Raw genomic sequence first — 15,628 nt, 5'->3', positions numbered from 1 at the left:
TTTAATTAAAGTGTTGAGAACAATTCATCATATTTAGGCAATGGCCAGTATTTATCAGCTACCAATTTTTCTAGTTGGTCAGATAAAGAACGGACCCGTTCTATGTGTGGCAAGAGTGTGTCGCAGGCATAATTGGCTGTTTCTATAGGATCTTTCATATGTTGTGCTTTGGCAATCTTGGCCTCGAGTTTTTCTGTTGCTTCTTGAAGGGAAACGACAGGAGAAGCTAATTGATCCAACAGTTTTTTTTCAGGCCCAAAAGCCGCATCAATTTGCTTTAAAAGAGCACTTGATGATGCAAGTTCATGACGATAGCTATAGGCTGCAGGAAGTACCTGTTGAATAGTCATATTTGCAATCGTGAGGCCTTCAATGATGATCTCTTTAGCATACTTTTCACACAAGATATGATACCGTGAATTCAATTCTGCCTCTGTAAAAACGCCAAGACGAGTCAGCATATTCATATTGCTGGCGCTCTTGATACGCTTAAACGCTTCAGGACTCTTGGTGATGTTGGAAAGACCACGACGCTTGGCTTCCTCAATCCATTCTTGAGTATAGTTATCGCCTTCGAAACGCACATGTTTGGTCAACGTGATGTATTTGCGAATGATCACAAGCAAATCTTCATCCGAAGCAACCTTTTTATTGCCCATTTGTTTCTTGAGGTCGTCTCGAATGTCGATCAAGGCAGAAGCTACAGCTGAGTTCAGCAAGGTCACAGGAAACGAAGGTGATTGTTTTGAACCTACAGCACGGAACTCAAACTTGTTGCCTGTGAATGCAAATGGAGAAGTACGGTTACGATCTGTCATGTCACGATTTAGTTTTGGCAAAGTGGCTACCTGAAGGTCAAGCGTTGTGCCTTCAATTCGGATTCGCGTTGTTTCTGTACCAGCCAAGACTTTGTTGACTTGTCTGCCTTCTTCCACCGCATTCAATACTTCGTTGAGTTCTGAACCTAGAAAGACGGAGATGATGCCTGGAGGAGCTTCTTGAGCGCCAAGTCGATGGTCGTTGGAGGCAGAGGCAACACCTGCGCGTAAAAGATCACCATGATCAAGCACACCTTTTAATATGGCCACCAAAAACAGTAAGAATCGATAATTTGTCTCTGGTGTAGACGTGGGATTCAAGAGATTATCGCCTCGGTCTGTAGCAATGCTCCAATTGCAGTGCTTGCCTGACCCATTCACACCTTTGAAGGGCTTTTCGTGGAACAGGCATTTAAGCTTATACTTGTGAGCTACACTGTGAAAGACATCCATGGTCAGCAAGTTATGATCAACAGCAATCAAGGCTTCTTCAAACACAGGTGCGGCTTCAAATTGACTAGGAGCGACTTCATTGTGTCGCGTCTTGATAGGAACACCAAGTTTAGCCAGTTCGAGTTCAACTTCACTCATGGCAGCCAATACGCGGGATGGGATTCTGCCAAAATAATGGTCTTCAAGTTGTTGATGACGAGCGGGAAGTCCACCGATAAGGGTACGTCCACACGTCTTGAGATCAGGACGAAGAGCATAGAGACTTCTATCGACCAAAAAGAATTCTTGTTCTGTGCCCAAGGTAGTAAAGATTTGTTTTGTACGTGGTTCATCTTAATCCATATGCATGAGTTATATAGTACACAGCAGATGAATAGCTTACCTTCTGTAAAAGGTTCAATGAGATGAAGAATTTCCAAAGACACTTTGGAAATGACAGAAGAAGATCTCAAAAGAACTGATTTTTCATCAAGTGCTTCACCGTTATAAGAGATGAATACGGAAGGAATATAAAGCACCATGGTATGATGGGGCCCGTCTCTTAGAAACATAGGACTATGCAATACACGTAGGTTACCTTTTTTAAAAGAAAAGAATCATCTACCTTTTTGTATCCCATACTGTATATCCTCTTGCTTCAAAAGTAGTTCTCATACCACCAGAGGGAAAAGAAGAAGCATCAGGTTCGGATTGTAACAATTCAGAGCCAGAAAAAGTCTCTAATGGAGTAGCCTATACCCTTGTTTAGAAACACATGCGACAGAATAAACAAAAAAAAAATCACCTCTGAAAGTCCATTGGTAAATGACATTTTAAGTGACAGGAAAGAATCATGCTTTTCCGCTGTAGAATCATTCAAAGGTTGAAACCAATGTGTGAAATGAGTTGCATGGTGCTCAAGCGCCCATACTTTGGCAGCGTGGGCAATGGCATCTGCTGTTGCTCTGTCTAACGTGTGTCCACCTTTCAATTGGTTACAGAAACGTTTGAACACAGGCTTGGGAAGTTTACTTGACATTTCTTTGATACCAAATACATTTTTGCCAAAAACTTCTGATATGGCAGCTTGATTACCTGAAGTGGCACTTTTGGGAAAATCAACCGTACGCGTAGACCTGTTTAATGCTCCATTGATAACATCGATACGAGCTTGATTCAACATGATATAAAGAAACGTTGATTATTTCCCGTGTTTTTTTTTCTTTCTTTCTCTTGGAATACACAAAAGAAATAAACAAATAATGTTTTATTCCCTAAGTAAGGTAGTTTTAGTTTGGCTTATATGAAACATGCTGGTTTGTTTGCATTAAAAATGAGAAATAAAATATGTGTCATACTATAAAATCTCCCATCTACCATTATTTCGGATCTTGTTCAATCACGCTTGGTTCCGACTTATCTGTACACAATCTTACTTCAAGGGTATTGAGTATGTGATACAGTGATGCTAGCATGAGAAAAATCGATAGAAATACAAGGATATAAATACCACCCTCTCTTTTACATTTTTTTTCTCATTATTTATCATGTCTTCTACTGTTACTCTTACTGCTTGCTCCAATGGTCACCGTCTTGGTGGTGCCAATGAGTTTGTCCCTGACAAGAAGCTTCAAGACTTTGATAACTACAAGTTTGCTCCTATTCGTGAAGCTCAAGTCAATCGTGAGATGGTTACGCGTTACATGAACGATATGCTCGAATACGCTGAATCTGACGTGGTAATTGTTGGTTGCGGTAGTGCTGGTCTTTCTTGTGCCTGGGAATTATCCAAAGACCCTAGCTTGAAGATTGCCATTATTGAGCAAAGCGTTTCTCCTGGTGGTGGTTGTTGGTTAGGCGGTCAACTCTTCTCTGCCATGGTTGTCCGTAAACCTGCTGATAAGTTTCTTAATGAACTTGGTATCCCTTATGATGAAAAAGACGATTATGTCGTTGTCAAGCATGCTGCTTTGTTTACGTCTACCATCTTGTCCAAGCTCTTGATGCGTCCCAATGTAAAGCTTTTTAACGCTACTGCTGTTGAAGACCTTATTGTCAAGGGAGGTAAAGTCGCTGGTGTTGTTACCAACTGGACTTTGGTCAGTTTGAACCATGATACTCAATCTTGTATGGATCCTAATGTGATGGAAGCCAAGGTTGTTGTTTCTGGCACTGGTCACGATGGTCCTATGGGTGCATCTTCAGTCAAGCGTTTGGAATCCATCGGCTTGATTGATCAAAAGAAAGGCATGCTTTCGCTTGATATGAACTCTGCTGAAGATGATATTGTAAGATATACTCGTGAAGTTGTTCCTGGCATGGTTGTTACTGTAAGTACACAATTTACTTAGTGAATGGCCTATTGAATTCTATATGATAGGGTATGGAACTTGCTGAACTCGATGGTGCTCCTCGAATGGTATTGATTTGTGCAGACATGAGGCTGTGGTACACTCTAAGTATACTAACATTGAAATAGGGTCCTACTTTTGGTGCCATGTTGATCTCTGGTCAAAAGGCTGCTTATGCTGCTCGCGCTTCTCTCAAAAGACAAGCTGAAGAAGAGAAGGCAGCCGTCAAGGCTTAAATTCTCTTTTTGACATGGTGATACTTTCTGTTCTGATATTTTTTTTATAGGTTGGTTGTTTTTTTTGAAAAAGATTTCTTCTTTTTTATTAGCAACAATCGGCGCTAGGGGTGCTTGGTTCTAACCTTGCTGAGATCATACCCTTCGAACGTGATTCTGCATAATAGCAGCGCACGGAAGATTGCCATTTTGTCACTGAATAAAAAAATCTCTCTTTTACTCGATTTAAACATGAACTAGTATTGAAAAAGGCAAGAACAAAGTGTCTTTATTGAAACTAATGAAGTGAGAAATGAAGACTAAAATTAAAGAGATTCAATTAAAATAGTTTTAATATTTAGATAGGATCAGATGGTGTTGTCATTCATGATTCTTTAAAAATCAAATTCAAAAGTTCACCTTTCTTTTGTCCAAAGAATTTTTTTTAGTACGTTGGTCTGGTCACTCTTGGGTGGTGTTCCGGATTTTGCTATAATCCCTTGTGAAGGACTGTATCTCTTAGGTATCAACAATTGTGTCAAGTGCCAAGTAATTGAAGACATTCTGGAATGATGTCCTCTACTTGTGGTATTGGTATAGCCATCTGTAGCATTGAACAAGACAAGATATAAAGAATACTGGCTCTCAGGAGCAACGAACGAAGCACTTGATATATCCTTTTAGAACATTTTAAGGGGTAGTCCAGGTGATGACTATTTTTTTTTGGGATTATATAAGACTCATATAATGGTACTGAATGCTTCCACAAAAGCATTGTTTTAAAGATATTTCATATGACTAGTCACTTTGCTTCACATACACTAGTTTCCATTTATACGATGATTTTATTTTTCCAAATAAAACTTTCATCCAATACATAATAAGAAGAAAATCCGAAATTCAAGAGAAATGATGGACTAAAAGTGTTTAAGCGTATTAACAAAAGCGATAGGTCATGTTATGTCTATAATGTCTTTATCGATCACCAATCGCAAAAAAGTAAAAAATGAAGAATTTGTAAAGGGTATCTAAGGGCAAATGATGATTTTTTGGCTTTTTCACAGTTTGCTCTATTTTTGCATCAATATGTTCTTTTATGTGTGCTTAAACATAGGAAACTCAAAAAAACGGGAATTAGAAGGCTTATTCCGAAAAACATTGACGCTTACTGCGGGCTACCAATCTGCTGGTGGAACCATTACATTTGTCAGTTTTATTCAAAAACGAATTGTAAGTCTGTTCATGAATCAAGACTAAATAATAAACCTGACACTCAAAAAAGACATTAATTGAGGATCAAAAGCATAGTAAGTGTGCCAAATGGAATCTAAATTTATTTATTACTTACAAAGTATGTGTGTGGTTTTTAATTATATGGATGCTTTTATATTGATTATAGCAATGGGTTCATACCTTGTGTCAATTGTCAAGTTGACTACCGCAATTTTGCTTTGAAGAAACAAAAATTATATCTATTTTTGCATTGTTTTTATTGTCTAAAAAAAAAAGAAGATACTACTCTATCAAGCTTAGGTGTGTGTATGTGTGTGTATGATTATGATTGTTCGTAATATCCTTGTTGAGTTTGTGGATTCATTATGTTGGGCTGCCAATTCATGTGTGGTTGTGGTATTGTACTTTGTTGCTGCTGTTGTTCATTGTCCTGTTGGTTCGATTTTGATTGTTCAGCTAATTTACCAGCCTTTTCTAATTCAGCAACTTCTGCAGCAGCTAAAGACAAACAAATCAATGATGCATTACAATCAAGACAACTTACTCAAGAATCGACCACCAGGACCACGCGGTCTACGCATAGCATGACGGTGACGACTTTCATGAAGATATGGCTTTCTTGCTCTAGCCACGCGACTTATTTCTTCCAATTTAGCACGAGCAAGCCTACGTTTAAGGATACGATGGTATTGTTTTGCATTCACATATAATGGCTCTTCAGCAGGTTCTTCAGTTCGCACTTGTGGTGAATACGTGGTGTTCCCAGGCGTTAATACTAAATTTGGCTATGGCTGTTGAGACAAAAAAAATTTTTTTTGTATAGTTATATCTTTCTTACCATGGCTGGATAAGCATGTGGATATGTTGGAGGAGAAGCTTGTGTTGATTGTGGAGAGGATTGGGAAGGTGTAGTAGCAACAGCAGCAACAGCAGCAGCAGCAACAGCATTCATTGTATCATACCTTGGTTGAGAAGAAGCTCGAGTCTGTTGTTCTACGGAAGGTCTTACATGAGATGGATTTGATTGATGATAGGTAGGTGTGTCTATACTAGTATAAGTTGTATTTGTATGCATCATGGAAATATTACTATTGTTTGACATAGTCTAGCCAATGATACGATTGAATGAACAAAAAAAGAAAAAGAAAAAGAGAAATTGACCCAATTAAAGAAACCCATTTGGGTTTGTTTGACGACAGTCACGTACTTTTTATGGGTGTCTTTTTTGCCAAGCTTGATTGACTCTCCTCATAAGAGATAGATCCGCTTAGGATGGAGCCTTTGTTTATTGTCCAGTTTGATAGTATGGAATTAAACACTGAGAAAATTTCATGTAAACAACTTTAACTCTCAATGGCTAGCTCAATTGAATTTTGTTCATAACGGCATACGGAGACGGATAGCTTTTCCGAATCATTGTCCTATAAAGTACTTTTTTTTATTCAGCTAACCAATTCTTTGCAGAAAAGCGTTCATCATAAGAAGCAGATATAGACAATCGATTGTTGTTATCTTCTTTAGTTGGTATTGGCGTGATATGAGTAGTAGTAGTAGTAGGTATCATGCTTGTATTATTGTCGCTTAAATCATCCTCTTCAGGTTTGTTGTGCCGTGTAGGTAAAGAGGCAGAGGTTTGCAATGGCTTATTTAATTCTTTGAAATTTTGGTGAAAGTGTTGTTTCTGTCTTCTCTTTTTTCTTGAAGCGGATTCCAATACCGAAGAAGAAGAAGCAGACTCTTCACCATCTCTTATAGAAGAAGAAGTAGAAGGAGACAATTGATAAGTAGCAAAAATAGACTTGACCACTGGTTGCTGCATATCATTCAATGTCTTTTCCAAATTTTGTAATTTTGTCTTTTCATATCGAATACTCAGGCTGACATAGTCCTTGATCGCCTTTTTCACATCGTTGCTCTTTTGATCTTCAAATAGCTTGATTTCTCCTTTCACTTTCTTTTGGTAATCATCAAATTCTCTCTTTTTTTTCTCTAGTTGATCTGTAGCCTATGATCAAATGAGTGATTTGTCCATGTGTCGTACACACCTTACTTCTCTTTCTTCAGCCATGATTTCTTTGGCTTCCGGATGATGAGGACCGAGTCTTGCGGTTACTTTGTCTGATCTTTCTCGTTTCTTATTGCGATACTTGAGCTGATCCACATACTCCATCAGTTTTGTTGTCCTTGTGTTGAATATCACTTTTAATGGATCTAATGCGTTTTTGAACTCAATCATGATATCACCAAATTTCATATTCTCTTCAATGCCTTGTCGCATAAACACAAAACCTAATTCATCCATCAATAAACCCAGCATTTGCATCTTTCGATCCAATGTCCTTTGAGATTCTCTCAGGTCTGATTTGAGACCTAAACCAAGACGGTATTTACTCTGTGTTGTTTCGATAATCAAGTCACCCATATGGACCATCATGTCACCGAGTCCTTCTCTGGTCTGGATCAATTGATTTAATGACTCTGCAATAAACCCATAATACGATTCTTGCAGTAAAATATAGGCTTGATGCTTATGAAATGTGTCTTGATCATTCTGATGGCTACATGAGTGATTGGTATTGACAGATATGAACTTACACCTTCAATAATTTCTGAGGGCTTGAATGATTTAAATCCTCGGTCTGTGTTGGGTTTCATGACACGATTGAATTTTAAAAAGGACAAGACACCTGTATTTGTAGGTCCTTCTTTTGTAGGTGACTATATCATCATTAGTGTATATAAAGCTAGATATATATATATATATATATATACCATATCACTGGACAAAAAATGAAGGAAATCAACGTGTTCCAGTAACTCAGTGCGTCGACTGAGTTTACTAAAAAGACGCTCTATCTGAAGCCGTTTCCGTTCAACATAGTCTTGGTCGTCAATATGCGATACCACAGGTGGTTCAGGTAAAGGCGGTAATACAATATCTGTAAACGCTCTTTTCAACTTGCTATGTATCCAACTTATTTGCTGAAACGTACGGAAACAAGTAGGTAATATTGTTTCGTCCTGAATCTAGAACATATGAACTTAGATGAAGGTCTGTCTTGTTTTATTTACCTCGCCCTCAACTACTATTTTAAACTGAATAGTATCGGGTGTAGCAGCTGCTTCAGGCACAGTTAATACAAAACTCATGATTATTAAAAAATAAAATAAAATAAAAAAAGTGCACACACACACACACACACACACATTCACACACACACTCACACACTCACACACTCTGCCTCTTTGTTTGACTTTGTTTTTGATTTATTTACGTGTTTGTACACTATCCAATCATGAACCCTAAAATAAAGCACAATTCAATATGAACATAATAATATGTAATTAAAAGACATGTTAAAAAAAGGAGTTGCATTCTTCATTTCTTGATGGGTAGCACAAACCAGGAGACAATGAAATATCCTTCTCCTTGAAATTCAACTTGTATATAACAGTCTTTTTATTTTCTTGTTTCCTTTATTATTTATCATGAGTTTATTTGAATTACATTATGTCAATAAAGAAGCAGAACAAAAACGACTTGAGAAACAACAAAAGTCAATTCAAAATGCATTCAAAGAATTACTTGTGTCTTCAAGGAAACAACAGATACAAGAACAACAATTACTGTCAAATTACGGTCTTCATGCAGGCACACGGGTAGAAAGCAGTAACAGCCTATATGCAGATGATACATCCTCCATTCATTCTGTCAGCAGTATATTTTCATCATTACATTCAAGCGCATCTTCTATCACAACAATAGACTCAGATACCAATGACAGGTAAACTAGAAAGACATGTAGATGTGGTCATTCATTCCTATGGACCAGAGATGACTATGGCTTCAAAAAACCATTTGAATGGATTAAGCCAGAAAAGATCTATGAGTTTGAGTCAAGATACAAGACAATACAACAAAAACAATCAAAAAGATGGTATACACTACTTCAAAATAACCATCATCAATGGCCTGAATTATGCCCTGAATGTAAGTCAAAAAATAATGAATAAATGACTTATGTTGTAGTGATTCATTATGTCAGAAAGGGGCTACCCCCACAAGTGAGAGCAAAGGTAAACTAAATGAAACTATCAATAAAGTTTAATCAATAGTTAGGCATGGATGCACTATAGTGGCGCCGGAACGCATATGGAAGCAAACCCTGGTTTATATCAATCCCTTCTGCTCCAAATTGAACAGGAGCCAACGCTTATAGATGAATCTATTCAAAAAGACCTTTTCCGTACTTTCCCTGACAATACTCATTTTACAAAAGACACTAAAATCACCATGCTTCAACATGTCTTGTCTGCCTTTAGTCTCTATTTACCTGATATTGGTTACTGCCAATCACTCAACTTCTTGGCAGGCTTTTTGCTCTTGTTTTACGATACAGAAGAACAAGTATTTTGGATGTTGGTGACTATCGTACAGGACTACTTTCCAAAAGAGATGTTTGATACTACCATGCAAGGGACTCAACTAGAACAAACTGTCTTGATGAATTTGATTTATGAACATATGCCGGCCATATGGTCCAAGATTTCAGACAAAAAATGTTTTTGGGAATATGAACAAGTACAGGGCGAATTTCCTTCCATTACGTTCATCACAACCCATTGGTTCTTGACGATGTATATCCATATTTTACCAGTGGAAACAGTATTGCGTGTGTGGGATTGTTTCTTTATGTAAGTATATCCAGAACAACAATAATAGACTCACTGTGTGTACTTAGTGAAGGATTTAAAGTGCTCTATCAAGTGGCCCTGACAATACTTAAGCTAAATGAACAACGCATTTATGAAGCTGAAGATGCTATTGAAGCATTTCAGATACTTCAAAGCATGCCTAAGCGAATGATTGACTGTGATCAGTTTATTAAAGTAAGTTGATAAAGAAAAAATTCAACTAAATAAAGACCATAGTGTATCTTTTCTTCTAAAAACGACATTGTACTCGACTTGACTTTACAAGACATTGATCACAAAAGAATCTTATTTCGAACCAGAAAACAACAGCGTCTTTCTTGATCCTATTTTAATATAACCCTGTTTTAATGAAACCCAAACTTTATTTAATAAAGAAAAAAAAGAGGGGATAGCATAATGTCTGTGAATTCCTCCTCCCCTCAAAAAGGAGAGTTCAAATAGGACGATATCCTTTTGGCTTTGTATCACCAAAACTACTTGCTCTCCTTCTCTCTAGTTCAGAAAGTGAAGAAGGGCTTCCGCTTTGTTGTTGGAATGAACCACGGGAGCTAGTTAACATGCCAGTGTTTGTGCCAGAAGCAGAAGAGGGTATCACAAGAGAAGAAGAGGAAGTAGATGCCCGGGGAATGGGACTTTCATGGCCTGTGTTGCCATAGGATGGACCACGCGAAAGAGCCATGCTATTCAGCCCCAAATAACCACTTGTGCTAGAGTAAGAGGAAGAATAAGGGCCATTGACAAGACTTTGTTGTCTTTGCAAGGAAGAGACAGAGAGTGTGGAATCATCATTAAAGGGTATGAGTGACATTTCTGTATAAGAATCAATCAATCTTATATTGGTTCATATTTCTTTACCTTTTAAACGTTCTTGAACAAGCGTACTATAAGCATAATCATAGGCTGTTGAGTGTTCATTGTTCTCAAGATTTACATTGCATCCTTCAGACTATGTAGTTGATGAGATAGGGCTTCATGTAAAATATACTTTACCACCAGCAAGTCCATGACAGTGATATGTCCCCAAGCAGAAGCATGATGAAGTGCTGAATTTCCATCATTATCTATATGATCAAAATCAGCAGATATAGACAGCAAATACTAATAGAATCAGATAAGCGCATTTGGTTGTCATGACTCACTTACACTAACAAGGTTAGCATTGCCATTTTGAGCAGCATAAAACAAAGCAGTCCAACCATGTTTACTGATGGCATGAATGCACTCTGGATATCTACTCACGTATAAAAAGAATATCTAACGCATATGAGACATACCGTTTGATCGTTATGGCTTACCTCTTCATGGTTATACATGGCTGCTAGCATCAGTACTGTGATGCCTTCTTTGTCCTATACCTATGATTATTATGCTAGCCAATCATTGTGTCTGAATTACCATGGAAATCACTTCTTCTTCGTGTCCTAATTCAAGCAAGAGTTCTACTAGATCAACATGCCCATATCGTGCAGCATACATGAGCGTAGTACTGCAGGGTTGAGTATCGAAAGAAAGTACTGCTAATGAGGTACTTACTATCCTGTCTCTGGATCAGGGTTCTGAATGTTGCTTACTTTTTTTAATAATCGTTTCACTGCAGCAATGTTGCCTTCTTGAGCAGCTTTTCTTAGACGTACAGACGGCGTATCTCTAATGATAGCTGCTCTTTGCAAATCAAAAAATGAATGACGATGGTGAAGCGTGGTTGGCTTTTCTGTATACATGATAAAAATACAAGAAAAAGTAAATGCGGTTATTGAAAAGAGAAGATGGGTACCTCGTGTGTCTCTTTCTTTTTCTTTCTCTCTTTTTGTATGGAAGACGATCAGTTGGTTGAAGAGCATGTATGTGCTTCTCAACGCTCTCATTTTGAGCATAAAGAAGAATGCATGAACTTGATTCATTCCTTAACGCGTAACAATGTACAAGTTAAAGAGGCAACAGATGCTTTAGAACAAATAGCGACTATTGTAAGTCATTTTTTGTTATTATTTTCGAGACTGATCACTTAAAGCTTGATTCATATCAAGAACAAGCTCATTTACTTGATCCTAGTTTAGAATATATGATACAGCCAGTCATGATAAGACTTCGACAAGATATTGAAAACAAGCAAGACATGCAGGAAATAACATGCTTACTTTTTCGATTCTTATATCTCTTGACAAAGACAAGAGGATACAAAACCATTGGTAATCATACCTACACAAAAAAAAAAGGAGAGAGAGAGAGAAACTAAACAATGAGTTAGTGAGGTTTATGTCGCATGAAGTGACTGATTTAGAGCCTGTGTTTGAGTATCTCTCAAGCATGGATCCAAAAAGAACAGATTTATGGGAAGCAAGATACATTTGTTTTATTTGGCTTTCCTTGATCTGTATGATTCCTTTTGATTTAAAGCGAATCGATAGTGGTGCTCAAGATAGTCCTTTGATTGAGAAGATGCTGAATGTATGTAAGCATTATTTATGCACTACGGGTAAAGAGCGTGATGGTGCTGGTCTTTTGATTGCTCGACTCTTGTCTCGTCAAGATTTATGCCAACATTATTTAGTGCCTTATATTGAATGGGCAAAGCAAAGATTGAGTTCCAATGCTGATGTATTCGAGGTAAAAGACTTGATTGCCCTATTGGATTCTAACAAGAGAGAAATGATAGACAACTGGTATTCTTCAAAGCTTATGCATGACTTATCAATTGTCGCCTCGTCATGTATTGTTGCCAACACTTGATGACACGGTTATACCTCTCTTGACAATGGCATTCTTTGATTTGTATGCCAATAATGCTTTAATACGCAAGCTTCGTACCAAACTAACTCAACGTGTGGGTCTTTGTTATCTTAAGCCAAAAGTGGCTGCCTGGAGATACCAACGAGGCAATCGATCACTTAAACAAAACTTGGGGCATAAAGAAGGAACCACAATCTATATTCAGCATACCATGGTAGAAGAAGAAGACGATGATGATGATATTTCTGAAAATTTAGAAGTCATTATTGAAATCTTGTTACATGGTTTGCGTGATAAAGACACGATTGTTCGCTGGTCTGCTGCCAAGGGTATTGGGCGTATCACGCAACGTTTACCTCAAGAACTTGCTGAGGATGTTGTGGGTTCCTTGTTGGAATTGTTTGAAGAAAACACATTGATCAACAAACAGGATGGGTCACTGAATCTATCTGCTGTTTCGGATCATACCTGGCATGGTGCTTCATTAGCTGTAGCTGAACTGGCTCGTCGTGGCTTGCTCTTGCCAAACCGCCTTCAAGAGACGATGCCATGGATTCTTAGGGGCCTTAAATTTGATTTGAAGCGTGGATCTCATTCGATTGGTGCTCATGTTCGAGATGCTTGTTGTTATGTTTGTTGGGCTTTTGCTAGAGCCTATGCACCTGAGATCATTCAGCCTTTTGTAGCTGAAATTGCACAAAATCTGATTGTTGTCTCTGTCTTTGATAGAGAAATCAATGTACGTCGCGCAAGTAGTGCTGCATTTCAAGAGAATGTAGGTCGTCAAGGCATTTTCCCTCATGGGATAGACATCATTCAGAAGGCTGATTATTTCTCTTTGGGTAATCGCAACAATGCCTTCTTGAGCATTGCATTTGATATTGCAAGGTAATTTGTATATCTGTACTTGTGAATGCTGACGAGATAGATTTGATGAGTACCGATACCATTTAATTCAACATTTGGTCACCATCACTGCTAAACACTGGGACAAAGCCATGCGAGTGTTAGCTTCAAAAGCGTTATATAATCTAGTTGCCCTTGACCCCACTTATTTTGTCCATACGGTATTTCCTTCTCTGATACCCAATGCCACCAACAAGGACATGCAGATATCACATGGTGCTCTTTTAGCTATTGCTGAAATTGCACTTGCCCTTTACGAAACACAACAACCTGATATACTTAACGCCTACCATCAACATACCCTTCTTTTAGAATCCATTATTACCCAATTACCTCCTAAATCACTAACCACGTTTGGTTCTGAACACATTCGTGAGGCAGCGTGTCACCTTGTCTCTAGTTTCTCCAAGACACAACTCAAAGTGTCTGACAAGACATTGTCAGATTGGAAAAAAGTAGTGCATGGTTCATTGGAACGTAAAGAAGAAAGCGTACAAGCATTTGCTGTCTTTGCTTTTGGTGCCATGGCAAAAACCTACGGATTTAAACCAGACGAATTATCATTGGCATTGAAAAAGATTGATACACAACAAATCAACTACTATAGTCGTCGAGGATATGCACTTGCTTTAGGAACAATAGACTATACAGAAGGACTGCATCAAGTCATAATTCAATTAGCCAAAGGATCTCAGGTTCAAGTAAGAAAACTACTTGTTTCAATTTGAAATAACTAGGATTAGGAGAACCACCAATTGAATGATGCAGAAGCTAAGCGAAATGCAGTCATTGGATTACACCATATCTTTGTTCATTTAGGAGACAATTTAAAAACAGGTAAAAGAAAGTCAACCATCGAGACAGTGTCTAACCCTTTCTTTTTAAAAGCTGTTTCCCGTGAAGATTTTGAATATGTGTTACAATCTTTGAAGTCTTGTCTTACAGATTATAGTACAGATCAACGAGGTGATGTTGGTTCTTGGGTTCGTACAGCTGCTATGGACTTGATTGATTACTTGTTGCCCTGTGTTTCAAGGTTAGATGCGTCAAGTCCTGAACCTTATTTATCTATGGATCATACTTCCAGACTTATTGCTGCTTTACTTAAACAAAGTGTGGAGCGTATTGATAAAGTGAGAGCAAGTGCAGGCAAGGTTTTGTGTGATTTGATTCTTTCAAGTGAACATTTAAAGTTTCCCGGTCGAGACTATTTAAGGTCACATATCCATAGGGATTTGTCATGGTCAACACCTTCTGACTTGTATCCTGTGATGGTCCATATCTTGGCCATACCTGAATATCGATTTGAGCTCTTGACTGGTTTAATCGCAAGTGCTGGCGGTCTTACAGAATCTTTAGTAAGTTTTTGTGTTTATTGTTCGTTGACTGATTTTATCTAGGTTCGTCACTCGAGTGCTTGTCTGATTGAATACATGAACAACTTACCTGCTAATGAACCTGCAGATCCATCTTTGGAAGCCATCTTCAAAACACTCTTGGCTATTTTTGCCAAGTATGAAAAGCAAGACCGAGTGACTATACCTTTATTAGATGTGGTTGGTCTCTTGTATGAATCTGGAACATTGATCAAATGTACTCAAAACAACTTGTACGTTATCTTGAGTCCGTAATATACATTTAGACTCACTTTTCTTGTATAGACATCTTAGACTATTTTTGCTTGTCAAGAAAGAAAACTTCAAGAGCAAAAATGTACGTAAATTATTGGCTTCAATCAAAGTCTATATTGGTTTGATCTCGCTGGAGGATACTCAGGTGAAAACAAAGGCACTTCAACAGTTATTATCTTATCTTGTACATGCATTTCCTAGAGTAAGTCTTAAATCAGATAAGCCCATCACGTCTAATATTCATAGATTCGAATTGAGGCATCGGATCAATTATTTACCCAACTTTCCATGTCTGAAGAAGCCGAGGAAAGTGAGGATATGATAGAAGCCATTGAGATTATCACAGGAACAGATTGGTAAGCGAAGCACAAATCACACATGGTTCTTATTACTTGTTTAGGACTCAATCTTTAGAACAAGTTAAGGAGCAAAGAGACAAACTTTATTCTCTTCTTCATGTACCAAAACCAGTATTAAAGAAATAAAACTGTCATCGAACAACAGTATGCCAAAAAAAAAGAGTCTTGAGTGGCTTATACGAAATTCATGCCAAACTTTTCATCCGTTTTTTTTTTCTTTTCCTTTTTTTTTATCTT

General features: G+C 37.8%; 7 protein-coding genes across 7 annotated transcripts; 3 read left to right on the top strand and 4 right to left on the bottom strand.

The window, feature by feature from the left end:
- Positions 1 to 5: 5 nt before the first annotated feature.
- On the bottom strand, positions 6 to 2,433 carry B0P05DRAFT_591996 (uncharacterized protein; the record flags this gene model as incomplete). Its single annotated transcript, XM_051582956.1, has 4 exons — positions 6 to 1,603; positions 1,654 to 1,826; positions 1,876 to 2,003; positions 2,056 to 2,433. 4 exons carry the CDS (start codon positions 2,431 to 2,433, stop codon positions 6 to 8), a joined length of 2,277 nt encoding a protein of 758 aa, XP_051429883.1.
- A 260-nt stretch (positions 2,434 to 2,693) lies between these two features.
- On the top strand, positions 2,694 to 3,751 carry B0P05DRAFT_563106 (thiazole biosynthetic enzyme, chloroplastic). The gene is made up of 2 exons (XM_051580679.1): positions 2,694 to 3,669; positions 3,730 to 3,751. The coding sequence occupies exon 1, from the start codon at positions 2,798 to 2,800 to the stop codon at positions 3,599 to 3,601; it is 804 nt and encodes a 267-aa protein (XP_051429882.1). The 5' UTR covers positions 2,694 to 2,797; the 3' UTR covers positions 3,602 to 3,669; positions 3,730 to 3,751.
- A 1,504-nt stretch (positions 3,752 to 5,255) lies between these two features.
- Positions 5,256 to 6,161, bottom strand: B0P05DRAFT_563095 (CCAAT-binding transcription factor (CBF-B/NF-YA) subunit B-domain-containing protein). The gene is made up of 4 exons (XM_051580678.1): positions 6,139 to 6,161; positions 5,888 to 6,093; positions 5,594 to 5,834; positions 5,256 to 5,547 (listed from the first exon to the last, which is right to left on the bottom strand). The coding sequence occupies exons 1-4, from the start codon at positions 6,149 to 6,151 to the stop codon at positions 5,372 to 5,374; spliced, it is 636 nt and encodes a 211-aa protein (XP_051429881.1). The 5' UTR covers positions 6,152 to 6,161; the 3' UTR covers positions 5,256 to 5,371.
- Positions 6,162 to 6,257: 96 nt separating this feature from the next.
- B0P05DRAFT_563090 (uncharacterized protein) lies at positions 6,258 to 8,262 on the bottom strand. The gene is made up of 5 exons (XM_051580677.1): positions 8,122 to 8,262; positions 7,822 to 8,076; positions 7,645 to 7,767; positions 7,100 to 7,600; positions 6,258 to 7,054 (listed from the first exon to the last, which is right to left on the bottom strand). The coding sequence occupies exons 1-5, from the start codon at positions 8,197 to 8,199 to the stop codon at positions 6,488 to 6,490; spliced, it is 1,524 nt and encodes a 507-aa protein (XP_051429880.1). The 5' UTR covers positions 8,200 to 8,262; the 3' UTR covers positions 6,258 to 6,487.
- Positions 8,263 to 8,513: 251 nt separating this feature from the next.
- B0P05DRAFT_563086 (rab-GTPase-TBC domain-containing protein) lies at positions 8,514 to 10,146 on the top strand. The gene is made up of 6 exons (XM_051580676.1): positions 8,514 to 8,834; positions 8,883 to 9,040; positions 9,080 to 9,126; positions 9,170 to 9,744; positions 9,792 to 9,939; positions 9,982 to 10,146. Exons 1-6 carry the CDS (start codon positions 8,539 to 8,541, stop codon positions 10,084 to 10,086), a joined length of 1,329 nt encoding a protein of 442 aa, XP_051429879.1. The 5' UTR covers positions 8,514 to 8,538; the 3' UTR covers positions 10,087 to 10,146.
- Positions 10,147 to 11,573, bottom strand: B0P05DRAFT_563082 (ankyrin repeat-containing domain protein). Its single transcript, XM_051580675.1, has 7 exons — positions 11,299 to 11,573; positions 11,161 to 11,251; positions 11,061 to 11,114; positions 10,909 to 11,019; positions 10,756 to 10,863; positions 10,621 to 10,711; positions 10,147 to 10,575 (listed from the first exon to the last, which is right to left on the bottom strand). Exons 1-7 carry the CDS (start codon positions 11,484 to 11,486, stop codon positions 10,199 to 10,201), a joined length of 1,020 nt encoding a protein of 339 aa, XP_051429878.1. The 5' UTR covers positions 11,487 to 11,573; the 3' UTR covers positions 10,147 to 10,198.
- On the top strand, positions 11,574 to 15,606 carry B0P05DRAFT_563080 (tubulin folding cofactor D C terminal-domain-containing protein; the record flags this gene model as incomplete). Its single annotated transcript, XM_051580674.1, has 11 exons — positions 11,574 to 11,732; positions 11,777 to 11,954; positions 12,014 to 12,372; positions 12,422 to 13,383; positions 13,424 to 14,102; positions 14,145 to 14,238; positions 14,290 to 14,759; positions 14,802 to 15,010; positions 15,063 to 15,234; positions 15,279 to 15,388; positions 15,433 to 15,606. 11 exons carry the CDS (start codon positions 11,577 to 11,579, stop codon positions 15,515 to 15,517), a joined length of 3,474 nt encoding a protein of 1,157 aa, XP_051429877.1. The 3' UTR covers positions 15,518 to 15,606.
- Between the last annotated feature and the right edge of the window lie 22 nt (positions 15,607 to 15,628).

This window comes from Gilbertella persicaria (assembly GCF_025201335.1).
Source record: "Gilbertella persicaria strain CBS 190.32 chromosome Unknown B0P05scaffold_67, whole genome shotgun sequence".
Taxonomy (NCBI): Eukaryota; Fungi; Mucoromycota; class Mucoromycetes; order Mucorales; family Choanephoraceae; genus Gilbertella; species Gilbertella persicaria.
The sequence above is the reverse complement of the archived record's forward strand: the minus strand, read 5'-3'. Positions and strand labels throughout refer to the sequence as shown.